Consider the following 12373-nt stretch of genomic DNA (forward strand, 5'->3'; position numbering starts at 1 on the left):
AAAAAAAAAGAACCCACAAAGAACACTCAGGGCAATTCACTCTAACACAGGAGAATTTTAGTCGATGTCAGGGGCAAGATTCTCTTAATAAATGGATCAAGAACCTTGCAAATCCAAACTGTAGCTAATTACTCAGGAAAGTTGAGAATGTGCCACGATATTAAAAACAAAAACAAAGAACAGTGATCCTAAAGCTTCTTGGCTACCATTGTTGAACAGAATTAGTTTTTTTGTTTTGTTATCTATGTGGTTCTGAGGACTCAAACCCAGGGAAGATTCATGCATGGTAGGCAAGCACTCTACCACTAAGCCACATTCCCAGCCCCAGAATTCGTTCTGATATATTTCAAATTCAAAACTTAAAGGTTCACTCTTTTTTTGTTGTTTTTGGGTTTTTTGGTCGGTTGTGGGGCTTGAACTCTGGGCTTGGGCGCTGTCCCTCAGCTCTTCAGCTCAAGGTGAGTGCTCTACCATTTGAGCCACAGCACCACTTCCGGTTTCCGAGTGGTTTATTGGAGATAAGAATCTCACAACCTGGGCTGGGAAGGTGGCTCAGTGGTAGAGCACTTGCCTTGCATGCTCGAGGCCTGGGTTCGATTCCTTAGCACAACATAAGAAAAGCTGGAAGTGGTGCTGTGACTCAAGTGGTAGAGCGCTAGCCTTGAGCTGAAGAGCTGAGGGACAGCGCCCAGGCCCAGAGTTCAGGCCCCACGACCGGACCCCCCAAAAAAAAAAAAAAAAAGGAATCTCACAGCCTTTCCTGCCTGGGCTGGCTATGAACCAGTGATCCTCAGATCTCAGCCTCCTGAGTAGCTAGGATTACAGGCGTGAGCCAATGGTGCCCAGCAGGATCACTCTTTTGAACACAAAGGTGCAATGTCTGAATGCCTCATCATATTTATATAAACATGTTGACAAGAAACTAAGATATGGAAACAAGAGATCTCTCTTATTTTTTAGTGTATAGTCTATTTTTTGATGATTCTGGCTTCTTTTCCTATGTATGGTGCATTCAAGTGTGTATCTTTAGAAGAGTTGGGAAAGAGTTGGAGGAAAAACGGGTGAAAAAATGCAGCAGTGGAGTTCACTGGACATGGATGAGAGTGAACTATACAACTCATGGGTGGAGATGGGAGGGAGGGACTGGGAGAGAGTGAGGGAACAGAAGACACTGTATGAAAGGAGATGTACTCATCACCTGACTCATGCTATTGTAATCCCTCTGAACATCACCTCTATCATAACAATGAAGTAAATTAATTAACAACAACAACAACAAAAAAGGTTCACTCTTGTGAAAGTAATGAGCATGGGCTGACCCAAGTGTGCGGCTATAGAGAAGCTCTGCTCTCCTTAAGAACTTGCAGGGGAAAACGCTTCCTCTAACAATTCCCCAACCTTCCGTCTGACCTGCTCTACTGGTGCAATCCCATCCACCTTTGCCACAGGCCACGGCACAGAGATAAAAGCACAGGACCTTTTCTGGTGGAGAGAGAGGCACCAGACAGGTAGGTGCATTTTGCAGGAAAGGTGAGGCTGAAAAGACCCAGTGAGAGAGAGCGAGAGATTCAGCCCAGGCCGACCTGGTGAGCTGCTGGCTCAACTGCACCTGGAGTCATTCCCTCAGACAGCCACGGACTTGCCGGCAGGATTTTCTTAACCTGCCACCAAAACCACTTGTCAAAGCGTTACATTCTCTTACCACCAAACTATAAACCCGGACGGTTGTATCCGCGGAACAGGTGTACAGTAAGTTTCCAAATATCTGTATTGCATTCACTGCTGCTTGGTGGCCCTCGAAGCTTCCTTCTGTAGGCTCATCATCCTCACCTGGCTCTGAAGATATTTCTAGAAAACAACAACAATTTCCCAAGACAAGTAAGTGTGCTACAATCTGAAAAGATGCTCAAAAGTCAGAACTATATGCCAGGTGTGGTGGTACACGCCCTCAATGCAGACTATGCGGGAGGCAGAGACAGGGAGAGCCCGTCTCACTAAGTAGGAGAACAGAAAAGGGAATCAAAAGATGCGAGCACAGAAGGCCAGGACTTGAAGATCTGGCGGCGACCAAGGCCACCAGCCTTCTGGTTCAGCCACACCCGACACCCGATACCCCAGCTCCTGTGCTGCAGTGAAGATTTTTTTTTCCCCATGGCTACTTTTAAATGGAGCAATTACCTGAAGAGTTTTTTGATCCTTTTAAGGAGGAGATCACAGTCTGAGTTTCTGCCACGCTATAAAATAAGAGCAAAAGTTCTCCTTAGTGTGAGAGAACAAGACAGGAAGCAAATAAAAAATGTCCTAACTCAAAGCATTGCTCTTGAACAACGTAGCAATGGTAAGAAACTGGATTTTCCCACAAACTTTCTTTATGAAGAGAAATAAAAGCATTATAAACAGAGTTATTACTTAAAATGAGTCAAGAAAGAAAGCAGAACCATCTCTGAGAGGATTCTTCCATGTCTAGAATGTCTCCTCTTTTCACATAAATTTAACTTTCTAAACAAGTTCAAATAGAACCAGAGACTGAAGGCCGCTCTGCTGAGAGCCACACAGCATCCTCACCTCACAGGGGCGCCATCCTTGTAGGGAGTGCCGATCTCACTGGTAGAGCTCACTTCATCACACCCAGAGCGAGAAGTTCCCAGTGGGTTTTGCTCAGCCAAGTTCCAAGTGTCCTTTTTGGATGGGCTGTCTGGCTTCTCCTCGCCAGATTCAGACGATTCAATGGCTACCACTTCTAACTGAGGATTAGGCACTTCTAGGACTTCCAGAGACGAGTCACTCTCTTGCTCATCTCTGAAGCTCTCTTGCTCATCTCTCGCGCTCTCCTGCTCGGGGCGGGGTCTGCTGTCTTCCCAGGTAGAGGTTGTTACTTTGCCCCCTTTAGCGAACTTCCCAGCTTTTACTTTCCTTACAGGTTTAGCCATAAACACATCCTGTTCCGTGTCGCTATTCTCCGGAATGTGGGCAGCCCGGAGCGTTTTCTTCTTCCGAAGTTTCTTCTTCTTCTTGTTTGCCCTGGTCTCGGCGGAGGGCAGGCTGGACTCTGCCTGCTGCTCGGGCTGCTCAGCTGCACTGTGAGCTTCCTTCTGCACAGGGGTTTCTGAAGTCAAAGATGATCTCAGGAAAGAACTGCTCCAGGCTTCAGACCCACTGTGGCCCTTGGCTGACAATTCACCTCTATGCAGGTTTGGAAGATCGGGGGACTGAGAAGATGGAGAGTTTGCTCGGCTTCTGCTACTTCCTTGTTCCACAGAAAGGTTCAGATCCTGGTTGGGCTCATGGCCACTTTCTGTCAGCTCTGAAACACACTGCCCTGCAGGGAGGACTGGATGAACTGGACCACTGTCACTCATCTCTCCTGAATTGAGAAGAAAAATAAGGACGGCATTTTTTTGGGTATATTTGCTGTATATAATCATAATCCGCGAATTGTTTACCACAAACCACAATTGAATCTGTACCAAATAATGTTTCAGTCATATGTTCAACAAAACCATGACTGTTAGAATTGTTAATTCACCCCTGAGGTTCTTATAACCTACACCTCACGTTCCTGTTATAGGCTTCCTACCCCTTGACTCACGTTGATCTCAAAAACAACTGTTAAAAGCAGGGTGCTGCTGGTTCATGCCTGTAATCAATCCTAACTACTTAGGAGGTTGAGATCTGGAGGATCACAGTTTGAGGCCAGCCTAGGCAGAAAACTTTGCTAGACTTCAGCTCCGAAATAACTAGCAAAAACACACAAAAAAATGGGGCTTGAAGGCTTGGCTCAGATGGTAGAATGCCAACTAAGCAAGGGCAAGGCCCTGAGTTCAAACCTGAGTACCACCAACAAACAAACAAAACAACATGTAAGTAACTGTGTCTTATTCCCTAAAAAGCTTGTATGACTGGTAGATAACTGGGTTCAATCCCACAAACAGAAGAAAAAAAAAAAAGACTAAAACATAACAAAAAGATTAAACTATACAACAAAATAGAACCACAGGTCTATTTCTGGCTTTTTTTTGCTGGTCAACTGGAGATAACAGTTCTATAGATTTGTTTCCCTGGGCTGCCTGTGAGCCAGGATCCTCAGTTCTCAGCCTTCTCAGTAATTAGGATTACAGATGTGAGCAACCATTACCGTATTTTTCCAAGCTTAAGTAGTAAGCACATAAACATAATTCTATATTCAATATGAAAGATAATATACATTTGATATTGGTAAACAGATTAACATTTTGACAGGGTACTGGTAGCAAAACTAGGGTAATTCAGACTCACTCTAAAAAAAAAAAAACAAACCTGATTATTTGCTTATTTATTTTCAATATGGCATTGTTGTGCTTATGAAAACTTCTAACAGGCCGGGCGCCGGTGGCTCACACCTATAATCCTAGCTACTCAGGAGGCTGAGATCTGAGGATCGTGGTTCAAAAGCCAGCCCAGACAGGAAAGTCTATGAAACTCTTATCTCCAATAAGCCACTAGAAAACCAGAAGTGGCACTGTAGCTCAAGTGGTAGAGCGCTAGCCTTGAGCTGAAGAGCTGGGAACATTGCTGAGGCCAAGAGTTCAAGCCCCACAACCAACCAAAAAAAAAAAAAAAGAAAGAAAAAAAAGAATACTTCTAACAGGATTTTACAAAGCCAAGAAATTATTTTGAGCTGGGTGCCAGTGGCTTACACTTGTACTCCTGATACTTTCAGAAAGCTGAAATCTGAGGATTACAGTTCAAAGCCAGCTTGGGCAGGAAAGTCTGTAAGACTATTATCTACAATTAACCACCAAAAAGCAGGAAGTGGAGCTGTGGTTCAAGTGGTAGAGTGCTAGTCTAGAGCAAAATAGCTCAGGGACAGTGCCCAGACCCTGTTTTCAAGCCCCAGGATTGGAACAACAATAGTAACAACAAAATTATTCTGACATGCTATCTTATTTCTTTTATATAATAAGAGCATAAGCCTTGGCTTCTTCCACAAAGCACTGAAGTTCCTGTTAGAAGTCCTACCCACTTGGCCAACCACAGCTCAGGCTTTTTTTTTTTTTTTTTTTTTTTGGTCCGGTCGTGGGGCCTGATCTCTGGGCCTGGGCGCTGTCCTTCAGCTCTTCAGCTCAAGGCTAGCGCTCTACCACTAGCACAGCTCAGGCTTTTACCAGTTCTATCTCATACACAAAACAAATGCAGTCAAGTGCTCTGAAGTTCAAGCTATAAGTGACATCCAGAAAACCAGCTGAGCCACTTCAACCTAATCATCACAAAAGCCAAATAAGTTCTATACCTACCCTTTAAGGTTTAAAACACTACTCCCTTTAGGTGTTAAAAGTCAGTAATCTGGGCTGGGAAGGTGGCTCAGTGGTAGAGCACTTGCCTTGCATGCTCAAGGCCCTGGGTTCGATTCCTCAGCACCACATAAGCAAAAAGAAAAAAGCCGCAAGTGGCGCTGTGGCTCAAGTGGTAGAGCACTAACCTTGAGCTGAAGAGCTGAGGGACAGCACCCAGGCCCAGAGTTCAGGCCCCACAACCGGACCAAAAAAAAAAAAAAAAAAAAAAGTCAGTAATCTTAGATTACAGACAAGTAGGAAAAAGTCAGGGGTATCTACATTACATTCCCTGTAGTATTTTAAAATAAGCCTCCTATATGAAGGGCATTTCAAAGACAAATTAACTGTAACAACTGTAGTTTCACCATGCAGGTATTGTGTATACTGATGCACATTTGTCCTAGGATTGTCCCCGCTCTTAGGATGCCCTGAAAAGGGGGAGGCTCGCTTACCCTGAGTGTGCAGTAGTTCCTTGGACACACTGAAATCAGAGCCCTGTGACCCAGAATTCACACTCCCCTCTTGCTCGGGGGACATGGGCTCTTGTTTAATCTGAACCGATGAATCTGGGGCAGGGATGTTGCCCTGAGCCTGGAAAGCAGGAGAAGTGGCTAGTTGGAGAGAGGCTCTGGTGGATGATGGAGACACATGGGAAGGAGTTGCCTCCAGGAAAAGGGGGAAGAAGGGATTAGGCAACAGCGTGGTATCAGCAGTGGTCTGAGATCTGTTTCTTGCTTCTCTGGGGAGGCTACAGGGAACCTGGTCTGGCTGCTCAGAAGGTTCGTACGTCTCTAAAATGAGGGAAAAAAAACACAGAAATACAAAATACGTTACCTGAAAAGTCACTTTATTTTTAGCCAATCTCCATTAGATCAGAGAAGAATTTTAAATTAATACAGTGCTCAGGCCCAGAGTTCAAGCCCCACAACTAACCAAAACAAAAAAAAAAAAAAAACTTCTCAGTTGGGCACTAGTGGCTCTTGTCTGCAATCCTAGCTACTTAGAAAGCTGAAATTGGGAGGATCATAGTGTAAGGCCAGCCAGACACAAAGTTCTTCACACAGCTTCTCAACCAATAGCTGGATACTGTGGCACTGTCATTGCAGCTATGTAAGAGAAAGTGATCAGGAGGATTACAGTTCGAGGATAGCCTGTAACTGCATCTCAATGGAAGAAGCTGGGCCTGGTGGTGCACGCCTGTCATCTCCGCTATGGCAGGAAGCCTAAAATAGGAAGACTGTGACCCAGGTGTGGGCCTGGGTAAAAAGTGAGACCCGAGCCCAGCGCTGGTGGCTCACACTTGTAATCCTAGCTACTAAGGAGGCTCAGATCTGAAGATCATGGTTCAAAGCCAGCCCAGGCAGGAAAGTCCATGAGACTCTTATCTCTAATTAACCACAAGAAAACTGGAAGTGGCACTGTGGCTAAAGTGGTAGAGTGATAGCCTTGAGCTGAAGAGCTCAGAGACAGCACCAAGGCCCAGAGTTCAAGCTCTACAACCAACAACAACAACAACAAAAAAGTTGGGCACTGGTGGCTCACGCATGTAATCCTAGCTACTCAGGAAGCTAAGATCTGAGGATCATGGTTCAAAGCCAGCCCTGGCAGGAAAGTCTGTGAGACTCATCTCCAATAAACCACTAGAAAACCAGAAGTGGCGCTGTAGCTCAAGTGGTAGAGCGCTCGCCTTGTGCTGAAGAGCGCAGGGATAACACCCAAGCCCAGAGTTCAAGCCCCATGACCGGAAAAAAAAAAAAAAAGTAAGACCCTATCTTAAACCAGTGGGGGAAAAAAAAAGGCCAGAGCTACAGCTTAGCAGCAGAGCAACTGCCCAGCTAGAGTACTGCTAAAATGAAAGGAGAGGGAGTTTTCAAGCAGAGTGACTTACATGGAGAGCACCTTCCTAGCCTAGAAAACGCAAGGCCCTAAGATTAACCCTCAGTAACCCTAACAGAAAAAAAAGGGAGGAAGCCATAACTTGATACTTGTGATCTAGGTATTTTGATTCCTAAGACCAAAAGCATCTGTGAGATATACATAGTCCACAAGCCCTTCATAGATAAAAACCAAGAGTGGGGCTGGGAAGGTGGCTCAGTGGTAGAGCGCTTGCCTTGCAGGCCTGAGGCCCTGGGTTCGATTCCTCAGCACCCCATAAGCAAAAAGAAAAAAATCCGGGAGTGGCGCTGTGGCTCAAGTGGTAGAGAGCTAGCCTTGAGCTGAAGAGCTGAGGGACAGCGCCCAGGCCCAGAGTTCAGGCCCCACGACCGGACCAAAAATAAATAAAATAGATAAAAACCAAGAACACGGGGCGGGGTGGAGGGATAGGAAGGAATGGTAAGGGAAAACAAAGGAGGAGGTAACAGTGCTTGATAAGAAATGTACTCATTACCTTGCCCATGTAATTGTAACCCCTTTGTATGGTATTTTCACAATTAAAAAAAAAAACAAAACACGAGGATGTCAGGTGATCTTCTCATCACCATTCTCTTTCCTCTGCCTAGAAAACAACAAGAATGTGCAAAAGGCCCCGTTCCCCGCACCTTGTAATCCCTGTAGAATCTGTATTCGGTGGGTCCTCAGCGCACTCATCTCCATAGTTATCTAGAAAGAAAACACCTTGTCAGGCATTCTGAAATTCACCTTCTGAGTGCCCTCCCTCAGGGCAGCCCAAACGCTGTTACCTGCTGCTTGAGCATGAGCAGCCGCTGAACTTCCACATACGCTGTCTGCAGGGCTGCTCGAGCCTGCAGAAGGTTGTTGTCCATGCACTGAAGTGATTTGCTTAGCTCTTCCTCTCTCAAGGAAATACTCAACAGCTGGTCAACCTGAGAACGTTCTGTGGAAAGAATCATAGGGCCCCACTCAATAACAGGACTCCCTTTCATCACGCAGGATTTAAGGTGCATGAAACAAACACAACAGTGGCCAAACGTATATTTCACAGATGGAGCATCCTCGCTCTAAAGATGATAGGTTTGCCCCTCCCCCTGGCTTCCCTGGTTAGAAGCTGACTCTTCCTCCATCTGCCAATCACGCACCCGGGACTCGTGCAATCGCCTTCCCACAAGGAAAGAGTTGCAGAAGTAGTAATAACTTCTCTCCAGAATTCACAAGAGAAAAGCAGCCAAGACGCCGCAGAGGAAAAGTGAGGGAAATGACAGTAAAGGAGCGAAAGGGATGATGTTTTTACTGACTGGCCTGTTCCTTTCCATCTCACTGAAAAGACCCCATGAGGCTTCCTGGCTTTAAACTGTCTAAGAGATATGATCTTTGCTTGTAAGTCTATACAGTATCATATAATTTCTTTTCTAACTATAACTAGAGATAGCAGGAAATCAAATTTTGCTATTAAGCAAAGCAAAAATGATGATGATGATAATAATAAATGAGCCAGGCCTAGTGGCACACACCTATAATCCCAACAACTGGTAGGCTACTCTGGAGAATCTCAGGTTCAAGAGTCAGCCTGAGCTACATAGTAAGTTCCAGAACAGCTTGGGCTAGCAAGACACTGTCTCAAAAGAAAAGAAAAAAAAAAAACCAAAAACTATTTTCCAGTATGAAGGAAGAACAATGTAAGCTGTTGAAATTGTTTTAAGGGAGGTATAGGATGCAGAGTAGAGTGACAGGCAGTGAGGTTGATCAGGATACACTGTATATACCTGTAGAAATGTCACAATGAAACCTGTTTATACAGCAAATGTGTAAAACAACACATGGAGTGATTGATGATCACAAGCTATGTTATGTCAAGCTGAAAAAAAATGTAAGTTCTAGAAGAACAACTTCCTGTGGCTGGAGCGTAGCTCAGTCCATGTTAAGATGCTGCGTTCCACTCCCAAAGCTGGAAAAAAAAAAAAAAAAAAACACTCCTCTTTTTGTCAGGATATTCTGTACCATACCTTTCTTTCCTTTAATTTTCCTTCTTTTATTTTTTCTTTCAAGACTTGGGAGTTCAGGAGAAGATCCATCCTGAGGAGATTAAAAAAAAAAATTGAATAATATTAAATAGGTAAAACCTATTTAGTCCAAGGGGGGGAAAAACAAAAGAATGAATTCTTAGTTATATACTGTCCTTCACTTACTACCATCTCTACCAAGGTGTCCTGCACATAGTCAAATATTAGTTAAGTGAAAGTATCTTTCGAAAAAACAGAGGGCGGCGGAGATGTCTGAGGTCCTGAGTTCAATCCCCAATTCTGTTCCTGATCCTGCCCATCTTCCAAAAAAAGAGAGAATGAAACAGACTAAGGTCGTGGCCTTCCTAGTTTCCTACAGGTGGTTAAATCCCATGGAGCGTAGGCACAGCACTGGCCCTCTACCATGGTGAAGTGCCACACAGACAGAAGAATGGACAGAGCCAGTAACATGTAACAGATACTCTTGACTGCACCTCAGCAGACAATCCCACTTTACATTTCAGCAAGCAAACTTTTACAAGAAGCTAAAGCATCTGTAAGAAACTCAAAATATGCTAGGCACCGGTGGCTCACGCCTGGAATCCTAGCTACTCAGGAGGCTGAGATCTGAGGATTGCAATTCAAAGCCAACCCAGGCAGGAAAGGCCGTGAGACTCTTATCTCCAATAAACCACTAGAAAACCAGAAGTAGCACTGTAGCTCAAGCGGTAGAACACTCACCTTGAGCTGAAAAGCAAATGGACAGTACCCAAGCCCAGAGTTCAAGCCCCACCGCCAACTAAGGAAGGAAGGAAGGAAGGAAGGAAGGAAGGAAGGAAGGAAGGAAGGAAGGAAGGAAGGAAAGAAGGGAGGGCAGGCAAAATATTTAGCTTTCTCAAAGAACAATTTCTAAGGCTAGAGGTGTGGCTCAAGTGGTAGAGCACCTGCCTAGTAAATGCAAGACTCCAAATTCAAACCAAAAGAGACGAAGAAAAAAAATCCAATTTCTACCTAAAGTACCTAACAGTATCTCTTACATAGTGTCTAGCTCAGAGGAACAAAACTAAAATTTGTTGGGATTTTCTGATTATTATTTTTAGAAAGAACCCGATTTCTCCCAGTGCCAGTTTTAGCTTCTAGCCACCCTCTTTTTAGAAAGGGTCCTGAGATGGCTAATAAGTACTCTGAGTGACAGGAGTGGCACATGAACAGAAATGGTATCATTGAAAGATTCTTAAAGGGTTATGCAGAGAAACTAAGGAACCAAAGACACTTATGAAGGCTAAAAACATTTCCATTACTATTTAGGTGCTAATAGAACCACGCCGCTTTAGAGTCAAGCCTCTCAGTCAAGAATCTAACAACCGTATGCACCCTGCACACGCAAAATGAGCATGCCATTCTGAAGCAGGACAGAGTGCTCCTCGGAAAACAGATTAAGTTACAGCTGAAGCCACACGGTAGCCATGGTCAGGTGACCCAAAGAACCATTGGGCTGGAGGCTCGTTTTAGCAATGACTTCATATTTTCCTGGTACTGTACATTCGCATTACATGACATCTAACTGAGTAGACCTACTAAAAGTAATACCGGTAGGATGAAAACATGCGAGCTCCTGAGTTTTCTCCTGCAGAATATGGGAAGAAACACAACCCCCAATTGAGCACTCAAGGCTCACGTCTGTAACCCCAGCTACTCAAGAGGCAAACGTGAGGATCGCAGTGCAAAGCCAGCCCGTCAGGGAAGGCTGTGAGACTTATCTCCCATTAAGCATCAGAAAACCAGAAGTGGTGCTGCGGCTCAAGTGCTAGAGCACTGGCCTTGAACTGAAGAGCTTAGGGACAGTGCCCAGGCCCAGAGTTCAAGCCCCCTGACTAACCAAAAAAAAAAAAAAGCACAATCCTGGATCCCCCAGAACAATCAGCAATCAGAGGTAAATCTTCCTTTATCAACCACTAAGTCACAAGAGATGGACTCTAAAAGGCACAGGAACTCATACTCACCCCAGTGGCTCTTCGTTTCTTCCGAACACTCTGGCTGTCGTTTTGTTCGGTGCCAGAGGTACAACTACTGTCTGTGGCAGCATCTGCTAAGGTGGAGGTGGTGAGGGCTGAGGAAGCGTTCAATGATAGAGAGTTTCCTTCTCCATTACTCTCCTGGACATTCTGGTACTCTGACAAGGGTGTGGACCTCTCCTGGCTGGCCAAGTCTTTGGCCAAATGCATCAACGGTATTGCAGGGTCAGCGGGTGGCTGTGTACTATGTCGTCTCTGCGTGCCAATGTTCTCAGCCCTTTCACCTGCTCTGAGGGAGGCGGCCAGAGGGACCACTTCCTGTTTAAGGCACATGGTCGCTTTCTGACTCTGCGCAGCAACAATGTGCTGGGGCTCGTTTTCTTTGCCAGTACCTTCCTCACTAAAGAAGCTATACACAGGAGCCCTGTCCACGACCACGCTGCTCTCGGAAAGGCTTCGCTTTCTTGTCAACCCAGGGGATGAGCAAATGGAAACACCTTCCCAGTGGAATCCTTCTAGATTGGACAGATCAGGCTCCTCATCTAAGTCCAAGGCCTCTTGCTCATTTTGAACCAGAGGTACCATTTCTATGCCAAACCTTAAAGAAAAACAAAAGCACAAATCAGACACAGTTGTGAAGTGGGACACTGTTTTAAAGAGCCAGGCTGTTCAGCTGGGTCCACAAATGAATAAACAAGACGATCCCAAGCCGGGTGTCAGTGCTCATGTCTGTAACCCTACCTACTCAGGAGGCTGAGATCTGAGGATTACGGTTCAAAGCCAGCCTGGGCAGGAAAGTCCATGAGATTCTTATCTCCAATTAACCACTCAAAAAACCAGAAGTGGCGCTGTGGCTCAAGTGGTAGAGTGCTTGCCTTGAGCTGCAGTGCAGGGACAGCACCCAGGCCCAGAGTTCAAGACCCATAACCAACAACAACAACAAAAAAAAAAATTAAAAAAGACAGTCTCTGCCCTCCTGGAGATCACGGTCCGGTGAGTGGTTCAGACATATATATTGCAGTGCTACAAGTAGTAAATTAACATATACCTATGAAAATATGTGAAGAAATAAAAATTGAGGGTTTTATGGCAAATGGAGTTTAAAAACTATAAGTCATTTAAAAGCAAACCAAACAAGCAAAAGAAC

At 45.0% G+C, this 12373-nt stretch overlaps 1 protein-coding gene across 2 annotated transcripts in view; it reads right to left on the reverse strand.

Annotated features, from left to right (window-relative positions):
• The window catches only part of Znf106 (zinc finger protein 106), a 52407-nt gene that overhangs the window by 13385 nt on the left and 26649 nt on the right, over positions 1–12373 (reverse strand). For both annotated transcript variants that reach the window (XM_042687879.1, XM_042687880.1), the window contains 8 exons: positions 11215–11824; positions 9215–9284; positions 7994–8148; positions 7853–7913; positions 5765–6103; positions 2566–3364; positions 2179–2234; positions 1703–1848 (listed from right to left, as the gene is read on the reverse strand). In XM_042687879.1, coding sequence (XP_042543813.1) covers positions 1703–1848; positions 2179–2234; positions 2566–3364; positions 5765–6103; positions 7853–7913; positions 7994–8148; positions 9215–9284; positions 11215–11824 — 2236 coding nt within the window. The remainder of the gene's footprint in view (positions 1–1702; positions 1849–2178; positions 2235–2565; positions 3365–5764; positions 6104–7852; positions 7914–7993; positions 8149–9214; positions 9285–11214; positions 11825–12373) is intronic.

This window comes from Dipodomys spectabilis, unplaced genomic scaffold, assembly GCF_019054845.1.
Source record: "Dipodomys spectabilis isolate Male_0828 unplaced genomic scaffold, ASM1905484v1 ptg000108l, whole genome shotgun sequence".
Taxonomy (NCBI): domain Eukaryota; kingdom Metazoa; phylum Chordata; class Mammalia; order Rodentia; family Heteromyidae; genus Dipodomys; species Dipodomys spectabilis.